Source organism: Perognathus longimembris, chromosome 1 (genome assembly GCF_023159225.1).
Source record: "Perognathus longimembris pacificus isolate PPM17 chromosome 1, ASM2315922v1, whole genome shotgun sequence".
NCBI lineage: Eukaryota > Metazoa > Chordata > Mammalia > Rodentia > Heteromyidae > Perognathus > Perognathus longimembris.
In genome coordinates this window covers 48,691,379-48,705,085 of record NC_063161.1, presented here as the reverse complement: position 1 = coordinate 48,705,085, position 13,707 = coordinate 48,691,379, and the positions used below count along the sequence as shown (strand labels likewise).

The 13,707-nt window shown below is 42.7% G+C and overlaps 2 protein-coding genes across 4 annotated transcripts in view; one reads left to right on the top strand and one right to left on the bottom strand.

Moving 5' to 3' along the window:
* Cbx5 (chromobox 5) overlaps window positions 1-5,782 on the bottom strand; it is a 32,024-nt gene extending 26,242 nt beyond the window's left edge. The window contains exon 1 of the mRNA XM_048362994.1: window positions 5,659-5,782. The gene's annotated coding sequence lies outside the window, so the exon portion shown is untranslated. The remainder of the gene's footprint in view (window positions 1-5,658) is intronic.
* A 540-nt stretch (window positions 5,783-6,322) lies between these two features.
* Hnrnpa1 (heterogeneous nuclear ribonucleoprotein A1) lies at window positions 6,323-12,429 on the top strand. 3 transcript variants are annotated; one of them, XM_048362971.1, is made up of 10 exons: window positions 6,323-6,474; window positions 7,035-7,151; window positions 7,385-7,531; window positions 7,644-7,854; window positions 7,927-8,019; window positions 8,107-8,199; window positions 8,373-8,447; window positions 9,352-9,507; window positions 10,000-10,065; window positions 12,395-12,429. In XM_048362971.1, exons 1-9 carry the CDS (start codon window positions 6,460-6,462, stop codon window positions 10,053-10,055), a joined length of 963 nt encoding a protein of 320 aa, XP_048218928.1. In that variant the 5' UTR covers window positions 6,323-6,459; the 3' UTR covers window positions 10,056-10,065; window positions 12,395-12,429. The 3 variants fall into 3 exon arrangements, with proteins under 3 accessions (XP_048218928.1, XP_048218920.1, XP_048218935.1); XM_048362963.1 differs by having other exon boundaries at window positions 10,299-12,429; XM_048362978.1 differs by adding an exon at window positions 8,628-8,783 and having other exon boundaries at window positions 10,000-12,429.
* The last annotated feature ends 1,278 nt before the right edge of the window (window positions 12,430-13,707 follow it).

Sequence of the window (13,707 nt, the reverse complement as noted above, 5' to 3'; positions counted from 1 at the left end):
CCTTTTATAATAACAATAAAACAATTTTAAAAAAGGATAAACACAAGCCAGGTGCCAGCAGTTCTCACCTGGGGCTTGAGCAAAGAGACAGTGTTTGCTAGGCAGGAGGCTAGCAAGAGGCTGAGAGTTGAGAATCAAAGTTTGAAGTCAGGCCAGGCAGACAAATCCATAAAACTCTGATTTCCAACTAACTAGCAAACAGCCAGCTCAAAGTAAAAAAGCTGAGGACTGGCCTGGAGTTCAAGTCCTAGTGCCAGAGCCCTGTCTCCCCGCCCCCCCCCCCACCCCCAAGGCTTAGCATAGCATATAGATAACAAGTAAGTTATGGGTGTTTTTGTGTTAATAAACCAAAGGGCTGATAATCAGCTAGTAAGTTAGTTCTCAAATCTTAAGCAATGTAACAACCGTAATACTTCACCGGACCAAATGTTAGAATAGATTCTTGTCTTGCCTTTGTAATTGTTGGTATAAAAAATGAGCTTAAAAAAAAAGAACTCCAGGAGTCATTCATATCAGTTTTAGTCTTAGCATAAGGCTGTGGATTCATTCCCTAAGACAATAAACCTTTTGTCTCAGAAGTTTCTAGCTATCACTTACCCAACTTTTTCCATATAAGATGACTTCCCAAAGAGGGCAAACAGCTCACTAAACATTACAGCACTAGTGAACAGCAAAAATACAATAAGAATCCAGGTTCTGAGCCTTTTTCACCATCATTATTATTTCTTTTTGGTGGTAAAATGGTTTGAGCTCAGGACCTGTACCACTAGAGCCTCATGTCCAGTATTCATTTGCTTTTTTTTTTTTTTTTTGCCAGTCCTGGGGCTTGGACTCAGGGCCTGAGCACTGTCCCTGGCTTCTTCTTGCTCAAGGCTAGCACTCTGCCACTTGAGCCACAGCGCCACTTCTGGCCATTTTCTGTATACGTGATGCTGGGGAATCGAACCCAGGGCCTCATGTATATGAGGCAAGCACTCTTGCCACTAGGCCATATCCCCAGCCCCTCATTTGCTTTTTAAAATCAAGTTTTCTTTTTTCAAGTAGGTAAAATTTATTTGGATAGTAGTCAGGGACCAATTCCACACCCCCCCAAGAGATTCATATCCTACTCCTGCAAATGTGCAAATACTAATTTATATAGTAAAAGATATGATCAGCTGGAGGAATGTGGTTCAGGTGATGGCTTGCCTGTTCAGCAAGGACAAAGCCCTAAGTTTAAACTCTATACTGGCCGAAAGATCACCACCTGATTAAAAGAGAAGAAATTTATCCTGAGCCTCAACTGGAATCTCATATATCTTCAGTGGAGGTAGATGGAGTTACATGACACTTACAAAGGATAAGACAATAAGAAAATGGAGTAGATGAGCCCATTAACCAAGGAATGCTGACCAGAAGCTGAAAGCAAGAAAGAACACTTTCTCTTGGAGCTTTCTCAAGATTCTCAACACCTTGAATTCAAAAGATTCAGTGGGTTATTATAGGGTGACAGGAAACTAATACACTGAGAAATAATGGGGGGAGGTAGGCAGTACTGGAATACTGGGGACTGAACACAAGGCCTCATGCATGCCGGGCCAGCATTCTACCACTTAAATCACACCCTCACCCTGAAAAAAAATGTAAAGATCTTTACTTAGGGGCTGCTTGTATATAGCTCAGTGTTAAGAAAGTGTAATTAACAAGGCCAAGGTTCTGGGTTTATTCCCTAGCACCAAAACAAAATACACACCGGTTAGATATATGCAAAACTATTTACTGACCCAAAAAGAATTATGCTTCAAGCTGAACATAGTAGCTGCAATAGGACATAGACACTGTCTCAAAAACCACCAGCTGGGCACAGTGGCTCATTCCTGTAATTCTAGCTACTTTGGAGAAGATTAGGAAGACTGAGGAGGCCAGACTGGGCAAAAAGTTCAAGAGACCATATCTCATCAGAAAAAGCTGGCCATGGTGGTACATGCCTGTCATTCTAGCTAAGGCAAGAAGAGATATAAGGGCTGGGGATATGGCCTAGTGGTGAGAGAGCTTGCCTCGTATACATGAGGCCCTGGGTTCGATTCCCCAGCACCACATATACAGAAAATGGCCAGAAGTGGCGCTGTGGCTCAAGTGGCAGAGTGCTAGCCTTGAGCAAAAAGGAAGCCAGGGACAGTGCTCAGGCCCTGAGTCCAAGGCCCAGGACTGGCCAAAAAAAAAAAAAGAAGAGATGTAAGCAGGAGCTGATCAAGGTCCAGGGCAAAAAGATCCTATCACAAAAACAATCAGGGCAAAAAAGGGCTAGAGGCACAACCCAAGTGGTAGAGTGCCTGCCTAGCAAGCTCAACACCCTGAGTTCAAACCCCACACTGCTCCCTCCTCCCCTAAAATGCTTCAAGTAACCTTAAGAATGATTAAGATCTCTAATCTCTCTAAAGGGTAAGTCAAGGCAACCACAGGATACAATTTGCTTCAAAATAAACTGGCAGACCTGAGAAATACAAAGTCAGAAAGGCTTGATATTTACATAGCTGCTAACAAGAACAGTGTAGGTTTTACTGCAAACATACTAGCTGCTTGATCTCCTGGACAGACTAAACATAGGCAGAAGTTGTCAACGTGGGTGTTCTGCCAGCACAAGTGTAAAGTTGTCATCAGAAATGAATATGTGGCTTCAAGTGGCTTACAGAAATCCAACAAATCTGTACCTTGGACGGTGTACAAACCAACTCTTCTCAGAAGGACCCAGACTTCTTCCTAGTAGTACAATGAGGAGTTAAAAATCATCTTCTATAAGCAAGGAAGGAAATATCCAAGTTTATGTCAAGACAGAAAGATGACTGCTAGTCTAAGTTTATGAATAACAATCTGTAAACAGCCACATTGAAGCAAGTGATATCTTACACTATGATTTATTGCTGTTTAAAGTCAATATTCATTGCACAGCTTTAGGCTCAATTTCATACAAGGTGAATACAAATAGAAACAGGTTAAGTGAAAGGCCAAATTAAAGGCTAGAAATGCTTTATTAAGTGGTATTATTTAATGGTGATTCTGATAACAGGGGAATCACACTGTGTGGTTACATTAAAAAAGAAAAAAAAAAAAAACAAAGGGGGCTGGGAATAGTGGTAGAGTGCTTGCCTCGCATACACGAAGCCTGGGTTCGATTCCTCAGCACCACACATACAGACAACGCCAATTGGCTAAAGTGGTAGAGTGCTGAGCAAAAAAAAAAGCCAGGGACAGTACTGAGGCCCTGAGTTCAAGCCCCAGAACTGGCCAAAAAAAAAAACTAACAGAGGGGAAAGAAAGGGAGTAACAACATTAGAACTGGTGCCCATGCCTGGGGCCAGTGGTTCATACCTGTAATCCTAGCTACTCAGGAGGCTGAGATCTAAGGATCATGGTTCAAAGCCAGCCAGGGCAGAAAACCCCCCAGAAGATTCTTAATCTAACTAGCACAAAGTTGGAAGTGGAGCTGTGGCACAAGTACTATCCTTGAGGCTGGGGACTGGTGGTTCACATCTATAATCCTAGCTACTCAGGAGACAGATCTGAAGATCATAGTTTGAAGCCAGCCCAGCCAGGAAAGCCCATGAAACTCTTATCTTCAATAAACTATTTAGAAAAAGCTGGAAGTAGTGCTGTGTCTTAAGTAGTAGCCAGCCTTGAGAAAGAAAAAAAGCTTGGGGACAGTGAGTGCAAAGGCCTGGAGTTCAAGCCCCAGCCAGGACCAGCAAAAAAGTAAATAAATAAATAAAGGCCATAATGGGTTTAAACACCAGCACAATGGGAAGCAGAGGCAGAAAGGTCACAAGTTCATGGCAAGCCTGGCATATATGAGGCCTTGTCCTTAAAAATGGGGGCAGGAGGGCTGCTGGAGGAATAGCTCAATGATAGAGCTCTTGCCTAGCATGTTCAAGGCCCTGAGTTCAAACCTCAGTACTGACACCCCTCCCCCAGCAAAAGTACTCAGAAAAAAGAAATTCTCAGAAAGCTTTTAATCTAGATACTAAATTTTCATTTTCTAAAGTATTGTTAAGGGCTATGAAAAATCTCCACAACTTTTTTAAACATATAAAAATCCAATCACTTTAAATGTATACTTCCTATCTCTTTCCTCAATAGTGAAAGGTATTACTTTCACTTACTACTAATCCTTCCAACTTTGGATGAACTTTTACGTTCTAAGTGCTTTAAGTTATGAAAGACAGGCTAAACCTCCACGAGGGACAGGATTATCCTAACAATCACTTTAGTTCTGAGCTCAACAATTGCATTAGCATTTGTTATAGGTTTACAGTTATAAAGTGTTTATCCTTTTGAAAGTACCAGAGAATGTAGAAATCCTGTTCATTAGAAGATTCCCTAAAATCACTTGTCATTTGTACAGTCAGAGGGGCTCAAGTCATATTTTATATGTTGATTGTACTTAAATTCCCTCTCTAAGTAAATCAGTTAATAATAAAGGAGTATGTATGACAAATGATGAAAACTTATTTATAATTTTCCAAAAGATACTGAAGTAGAGTGTGCATTACCAAGAGAACGAAACCGTATTTAAACTGTAATTAGATATCAGCCAAATGAAGACTGCTTTTACCCAAGGTTAGGCATCCTCAAAGGACCACAGAAAGAGGGGCTTGGAAAAGCTTTAGTGTTGTAAAGATATTTATGGAAGAAAAATTTCCTGGAAAGAGACTAAAGCATTGGACAAAAATAGTGAAAAAGGGTGGTGAGAGGTATATGACTGGAAACAAAGGCAAGTGATTTTTTTAATTAACTTTTAATGACAAATTATCTCTGCAGAGATTTAAACATTACAGACCCAACCTGCCTCAACCCCACGGTGTCCCTAATGATACACTATGGTGTGCAGCTTTCAAAAACACAAAAACCAAAATCTTGACTGCAGGACCTAACAAAATTTACATCTCATTAAGATGAGGATTTGTCTGGGACGCCTTCCAGTGCAATTCACGTTATCCTAATCGTTCCAACATATTTAGTACTTTTCTTAAAAAGTGTAATTTCAAAATCTAAAGTCTTCTCCCCCCACACCCCGTTCCTCAAAACCTGAAAAGGGGGGGGGGGAGAGCGGAAAATGCCAAAACCCGAGGCACGGAGGAGGAAAATTTATGCTTGCCCAGACCAGGATAACAAGGAGGTGTGTGCCTTGGAAGCCTAAAGAGAAGTCAGCATGCATAAAATAGCCTCCCGCAGGCCGCACAAAAAGACCTCCCTCTACCTCCAGGTAAGGTCGATCCATTTACCAGCCCGACTCCCGCGCTCTCCACTAGAGTTAAACCACAGCCTCCAGCAGATGGCCAACCTACCGCGCGCTAGGTGCTCATTGGGTTGTCGAGCCGCCGCTCAGGCGCCGAAAACCCGCCTCCTCCATTCCGATGGCCCAAGGACCTATCAGCCGGAAGCTCAAGGTAGAACCAATTGGCCTCTACACTTGCCAGTCAAATTCTCCGGCAGCACAGCTCCAAAGAACCTGCAGGACTAAAACATCCCACCCCCTATTCTCCTATTGGCTGGCCGGATCCATCGCTGCTCCTTCACTATCCCCCCCCCCAACCCCGCGGTCCATTCATTTCACACAATAACGGGTCCCGTTGGATCCGGTCCGAGACCTCAAATGGGTAGACAAGACTCTCTGCCACTTACCCGGGATCGAGAGTAATCACTCACACTAACGCCAGCCCTGTTCCTCTGTGGTGAGGCCGCACCACAAGCCTCCGCTACCGCCGCCTTCTGCGCAACGCCAACCGCCCGCCAAAACGGATCCTTCCCTGCGCCTGCGCAACCAATCCTAGGAGCGGACCTTTTTTTTCTCCGCCCATTACGCCTGCGCAAAATGGGACCCAACTCCCGCCACTACGCAAGCGCCATAGTTTCACCGCCCTCTCCCGCCCGCCATTTCACGTGTTCCAAGCAGGCGGAACTTCTTAATACGCTTGCGTAAACTCGCCATTTTACTACACATGCGCCCAATTGGCGATCGTCGCCAGAAGCCCCTGGGCTGCATCTCTTCCGTAAAACAGTCATGCTCTGCCAAGCGAATTGAATATAATGTTTGCGCGTGGAAGGCGAAAAATGCATTTAAATATCATGGGGGGGAAACACTCAAAAATAATGATTGGCAGGGCAGTCAATCGGGCTACTTAAGAATAACATTGCTCGGGAACCAATGGGCTCTAGGGGGCGGGGACTGCGTAGAACGCCCTGACGGATGACGTTTCACAGCCCGGTTTTACCGTAAACCAATAGCAGTAGGAAGCGATTTCAAATATCCAATCAGAGCGATGCATGGGTGGAGTCTACCAATGCCAAATGCGAGGAGGCGGGATAAATAGGCGAGGCTGACGGTACGCTGGCGGATACGTTCTTTCGCTTACTCCTTTCTCTTCGTGGACGCGACCGAGGAAGCATCGCTCAAGTGTCTCTTCCCACCCTCCTCCTGCCGTCATGTCTAAGTCCGAGGTAAGTGAGACGCTTTCTGCAATTTGATCTCCCCCCCACACACTCATCTCTGGAGTTTGGCAGGGCGTAGCCTTTTTTCTTTCTGTTGCTGTTGTTGACACTAGTGCCACAGCAGTTTTTTCGGATCTCCGCCAGGGCCTACTCCCAAAGTTCAGGTCGCCATTTTGTCCTCATCGCCGCCATGAGGCTGCTGGCTGCCAACCATTCATTATCACAAGCATGGCTTGTTGCTCGTAGCAAAATTGCTAAGGGCTTACGGTCTAGAATTTTTTTGTTTTTCTGCTGTATTTAGTGAGTTGAATTTCCTAAAACGCTAAGTGTTTCATGGGCAAAGCAGCCCTTCCCGCTCCGGCCTGGCCTTTTGTTGCGCGTGCGTGTGTGGAGTTACAGCGCATGCGCCCGGAGCTCCGCAACACCCCCGGGGATGGGCCGGCACGTGGCGTGGGGCGATAATCTCGAACAATGAGTGCTCTGGTCGTAAGGGTTCGTTATTGTACCTCTCACGTGAGAATCCACGCCAAAGGCCACACTGAACCTTTCCCCCTTCCTTTCCACTTAAGTCTCCTAAGGAGCCTGAACAGCTGCGGAAGCTCTTCATCGGAGGGCTGAGCTTTGAAACGACCGATGAGAGTCTGAGGAGCCATTTTGAGCAATGGGGAACCCTCACGGACTGCGTGGTAAGACTTGTAGGAATGGTTGTTTTGTTTTTGCCTTCCGTGTGTCTGACAACAGGTCTTACTTGGAAATTCTTTAATTATCCAGCTTTTTTAAAACTACGTGTTAAATCTGTAGCCGAGGAAATTGAAGAGTGGTGTAGTCGAGTCTAGTAATGTTTGCTCTGCAGGCCTTACTGCAGGAATGATGTTCTTGCTTCTGGGGTCAGGCTAATTAGCTGGATATGTTTTCTCAGGTAATGAGAGATCCAAACACCAAACGCTCCAGGGGCTTTGGGTTTGTAACTTACGCAACCGTGGAGGAAGTAGATGCGGCTATGAATGCAAGGCCACACAAAGTGGATGGAAGAGTCGTGGAACCAAAAAGAGCCGTCTCGAGAGAAGTAATTGTTCTGTTTTTGATTGCACATATATGTCTAGAAGTGTTAACATTTATTTTAAAAATCATTGGGCTTTTTTGGCCTTTAAACAACTTGAGATATTCTTTATATCTAGGATTCTCAGAGACCAGGTGCCCACTTAACTGTGAAAAAAATTTTTGTTGGTGGCATTAAAGAAGACACTGAAGAGCACCACCTACGAGATTACTTTGAACAATATGGGAAAATTGAAGTGATTGAAATCATGACTGACCGAGGCAGTGGAAAGAAGAGAGGCTTTGCTTTTGTAACCTTTGATGACCATGACTCCGTAGACAAGATTGTCAGTAAGTACCAGGTTGTTGTATACTATAAGGTTCCAAAATCTATATAGTATTCTAAATCTGACATTTCTTCAGTTCAGAAATACCATACTGTGAATGGCCACAACTGTGAAGTAAGGAAAGCTTTATCAAAACAAGAGATGGCTAGTGCTTCTTCCAGCCAAAGAGGTATGCTTATTGCTTACAGCTAGGCAACTTAGAGGAAAACCTGAGTCATTGTGAGCTGTGGATTAACCTTTTAACTTGTTTCTTAAGGTCGAAGTGGTTCTGGAAACTTTGGCGGCGGTCGTGGAGGTGGTTTTGGTGGCAATGACAATTTTGGTCGTGGAGGAAACTTCAGTGGTCGAGGTATGTTACCAAGTCTGGCTATAGATAAGTGCATACTTGACTGGTGTTTTTTTGCAACTTGAAATAACTTGGCTTATTCCAAGTTACATTTTTATCTTAAAGTAGCTTCTCAGGAAACAAGTTTTCTTCATGGTTGCAGTCCAAACCTAGTTTAAAATTTTGTTTTCCTTCAGGTGGCTTTGGTGGCAGCCGTGGTGGTGGTGGATATGGCGGCAGTGGGGATGGCTACAATGGATTTGGTAATGATGGTAAGTTTTCTGAAGAGTAAGTAGGATTTTTTAGCACCTTTAGAATAGGTTAGACAATAAAACTCTTTAGTGCATGAACAAGTCATAATACGCATGCTATTAGGCCTCTAGCCGTCACACTTACAAAGATTTTTGCTGTTAAATACTTTTGTCTTATTGAGAAGAATTGTATTCTTATAGGTGGTTATGGAGGAGGCGGCCCTGGTTACTCTGGAAGCAGAGGCTATGGAAGTGGTGGACAGGGTTATGGAAACCAGGGCAGTGGCTATGGCGGGAGTGGCAGCTATGACAGCTATAACAACGGAGGAGGCGGAGGCGGCTTTGGCGGTGGTAGTGGTAGGTATCCAGTGGTCCAAGTATTTGGTGTGATAGCTAGATTAGCATTTTAGAGTTTCTGCCTGTATTGGATTTTAAAGCTTTTAAAGCATTGTGTGGTACACTGCATGGTACATTAAATTAAAAACAGGCTTGCTGTGCTACCTCCTCCTGGCTTTAAGCTGGGGCCGCCTCACTCCCAAATAAGTAGTTAGGTAAGTGGATAGTGGTTGCAATTTGAGTTAGAATAGCACTATGATAGGTTTTATAGTATGTGAAGTCCTTTGGTATCTAAGGCAATCAGTTGATATATCCAAGAAACCTGTGTTTTTGGTCTTGGCTACATGAAGGCCTGGACCATTCTTGTGTCACTAGGAAAATTTGTATGGAGTGCCTTTGGGTTATTTTTCTTTCAACAGTGGATTGTTCAACTGAATGCCTTACCCAGAGAATGAAATGGAAACATTCAGAGCTACCAGTTTGGGAGGAAGGCACATAGATAATAAATACAACTTTCATTCCTTTTTGACACAAAACAGAATTGAGCACTGTGATCTTCAAGTAACAGACAAGGGCCTTCTATTTCTAGGTAGCAATTTTGGAGGTGGTGGAAGCTACAATGATTTTGGCAATTACAACAATCAGTCTTCAAATTTTGGACCCATGAAGGGAGGAAACTTTGGAGGCAGAAGCTCTGGCCCCTATGGTGGTGGAGGCCAATACTTCGCCAAACCACGAAACCAAGGTATATTTTTGTGATTGGATAAAGGTATCTGTACATCTATTATTGGTGAGGATTTCATCAGTTACTCGGGATTATGAACAAGTAGGCAATATAAAGCTGACAGCTTAAAAATTTGTAATCAAACTAGGCCTTTGTCAATTAAAGTGGTTTTTTTTTTTTTTTTTTTTTTTTTTTTGGCCAGTCCTGGGCCTTGGACTCAGGGCCTGAGCACTGTCCCTGGCTTCTTCCCGCTCAAGGCTAGCACTCTGCCACTTGAGCCACAGCGCAGCTTCTGGCCGTTTTCTGTATATGTGGTGCTGGGGAATCGAACCTAGGGCCTCGTGTATCTGAGGCAGGCACTCTTGCCACTAGGCTATATCCCCAGCCCTAAAGTGGGCATTTTGAACATTCAGATTCATTAACCTGCACTCATGAATAATACCAAATACAGACAAACTTTGCCATTACATGGGTATTTTTCCAACTGTTTTAAAAGCTGAAATTTCATTTCAGGTGGCTATGGCGGTTCCAGCAGCAGCAGTAGCTATGGCAGTGGCAGAAGGTTTTAATTGTTGCCAGGTAAGTAAGCACCTTTCTTTTATGGTGGCATAGTTTTTATAACTGCTGATAAACCCAGTAACCCTGGTGTAGCTGAGCAGTGTAACATAGTTAACCTTATAATTGCAGTAATTTTTGGATATTAAGTTAATATTCAGATCAGCAAAATTTGTGGGAAACAACTTGGTATTGGATTTGTAGCCTTGAGTCTTAATATGTTTAGATTAACAACTTTATTCCATATTGTTCAACAGGAAACAAAGCTTAGCAGGAGAGGAGAGCCAGAGAAGTGACAGGGAAGCTACAGGTTACAACAGATTTGTGAACTCAGCCAAGCACAGTGGTGGCAGGGCCTAGCTGCTACAAAGAAGACATGTTTTAGACAATACTCATGTGTATGGGCAAAAAAACTCGAGGACTGTATTTGTGACTAATTGTATAACAGGTTATTTTAGTTTCTGTTCTGTGGAAAGTGTAAAGCATTCCAACAAAAGGGTTTTAATGTAGACTTTTTTCCTTTTTTTTTTTTTCTTTTTTTGCACCCATGCTGTTGATTGCTAAATGTAATAGTCTGATCATGACGCTGAATAAATGTGTCTTTTTTTTAAATGTGCTGTGTAAAGTTAGTCTACTCTGAAGCCATCTTGGTAAATTTGCCCCAACAGTGTGGAGTTAGAATTACTTCAGGGTGGTGCCATATTTCATTTGAATTTCCTTTGGAACTGCTTGGGTTCAGAAGCCATTGCTTTCAGAAAGAAACTTTGGCGTAGTTAAAATGACAGTTACTGTGGCCTTGATGAAATTCACCATTAACAGGGTCCTCAAGCAAAGTCATGGGATTTTATTTGGTTATGCAAACAATGGTTGGCACTTCCTATGCAATATCTAAATTGAATAATGGTACCAGACAAAATGATAGATGGGAATGAAGCTTGTGTATCATCCATTATCATGTGTAATCAATAAAAGATTTAATTCTCTGAATGGAATGACAACTGTATGGATTTGGGACTGGCAGAGATTTGGACTTTCCCTACACACTACCCCTGATAAATGTTGAATGTTTCTATATCACGATGCAAGTTCAAAACTCTGCCAGAGAACAGAAGCCAGCTGCTGGCTAATGCCGCCCAATAATTCCACAGATTAGAAGTGTTGCAGATAAAATACCCTTAACAATTTTAATACAAGAAATAGGGCACATTAAAGGAAAACTGCAGTTTTTTGTGTTTTTTTAAGACTGGGTTTGTTTGTATTTTGTTTTTTTCTCAATGGGTTTCAGAATTGTATAAATGAGGTCTGGAGGTTTAAATTAGAAATGTGATGTTTTCTGCATAATTATATCAACTGCAGTTTTCTTTTAAATATGGCACAAGGTCACACAACATTCCGAAGTGTTAATTGTATAGAAAATGAATTCTAAACACTTGATACCTAATAATTGTCTGTACATAAGATCCTTTTGAGCCTTTGGTGCCACTTTAATTTCAGTGCCTTTGTACCTAGTAGTATAGATACTTGTTTATCATTAGGACTGTATTCCATTCCATGGATGTATTTGGAAGTTTGGGTGGAGGGTGGGAAAGGTGGATGGGAGGTGGTGGGGGTGGGAAGGCATGGATGATAGTTACATGATACTGGCTGAGTTTGCAATAGCAGGTGGAACCTTAACTATTGAGGGAGTTTGCAGATACCTCAGGATTCGTGACAATGCCTTTAAAGATCCAGGAGATGTTCAGCTACTAGGAACTGCTAGCAAGCATAGCGCGAATGGCTTCGAGCTCAGACACTCTGCAGCTGAGAGTAGACACTTGTGGTATGTGGAGTACAGATAAGCCAGGGGCAGGCCACGACACCCTCCATGAAAGCTAGGAGGGAGTGAAATTTCAGTGACCATCGCAAGGAAGGAGGCAGACAAGAGTAATAAGGCACACCTGACTCTTAGGACTAGCAGTCAGAACCAGAAGGAAAGGTTTTATTGCTATGCTGGTAGGTAAGAACAGATTTTACTTACATCCATATAGTTACGTTAAATCCAGTTTTCTGGAATCTCATTTAAATTGAGCCAAAAACTAGTCCAGTTAAGCTGAACTTGTTTTTTTTATATCTTGAGATTAACACCCTATTGGCTTCAGATTCAAGGAAGTGGACGCATTTATTTCTACTATAAAATGTTTCTTCCCATTTCCTTAAAACAATGGCTCAAGTAATATACATAACTTATTAGTATCATCCCCAAAATGGTGGGAGGGTGGGTGGATCATTAGTGGGAGGTGGGGGGAATAGTTTGAACTTGGGGCTTGGTCTCAAAAAAAGAGCTAGTTCTAAAAGTTGTTTACTACTTTTCTAGGGAAGAATCTGCTACAGGCTTAACAGCTCTGTTTTTAATTTAAAAAAAAACTATCCCAAGTTCATGGCTAAAAGGTAAGTTGTCTTTAATCCAGTACCTTTTTATTCCCCAAGTGTGAAAGACTTGCATCTAAACTGCAATAATGGAATAATCTGGTTCAGTTTTCTGTAGTTGGCAATTAAAAGGAATAGAGTGGGCTGGGAATATGGCCTAGTGGCAAGAGTGCTTGCCTCGTAAAAGGAATAGAGTGGTATCAGTAATAATACAATTGGGAACCATTGGCCCCTCAACTCTTGCGAATATTAATGGGTTGTTTTTCCCTTTTTCTTGCCCTAGGAACATCCTTGTGAGGACCTTTATTCTCAGCCACTGTGCTTTATCTCACTGCCATGCAGTTGAATTAAGCTGTTCTTAATAGCAGCTCCAGTGAATCATTCAATTATGTGAATGCACTTTTTAATAAACTATTTTAACTTAATTTTGGGTTTTGTTTCTTTGTCTGCCAGATTAGTATTTAAGTAGCTTGGTGCATTTTCACCATTTCAGACTTGGGAGTGGGGAATGGTTGTTGATGATACAATACTAATTGCCTGGTGCCAACTTGAAGTATTACAGAGTCAAATACCCCTGATCATACCAGTGCTACCCTGCGGGGGGGGGGGGGCAGTGTTTTTTGTGACAGTCCTGGTACTTGAACCTCAGGACTTGGGTCGTATCCCTTACCTTTTTCATTCTTATAGGTTGTGGGGCTTGAACTCAGGGCCTGGGTGCTAACTGAGCCTCTGTTCAAGGGTAGGCTTCTGTACCATTTGAGCCACAGTTCGGTTCTGGTTTTTTGAGTGGTAAGTTGGAGATGAAGAGTCTCACAGGAACTTCTACCCAGCCTGGCTTTGAATTTCTTATCTTCCATCAGCCTCCTGAATAGCTAGGATTAAAGATATGAGCCTTGAATGCTCTTATCAAAGACAGCCAAGTAAGTGCTAAGTTAGCCGCTGGGGAAAACATGACTATAGCTAGAGACTAGGCCCGTGAATTGTCTCTAGCCAGCCAGCCATATTTCATTTCTGACATCCTTGAACTGCTTGAAAAGAACAACCTAGAATATTTTGTAATGGCTGACAATCAGCTCAGGACTGACCGTGGAGGGAGAATGTGAGAAGCACTTCAGGCTCTTCAAGTGGTTCTCATGAGAAAAATAACAGATTTGACTGCTCAGGCTAGGCTAGTTTTGAATCAAAATCCAGTACCTGCTTGCCCAGTAGCAAGGATTACAGGTGTTGTGAACCGTGGCCTAAAATTTAAATTTAGGCAAG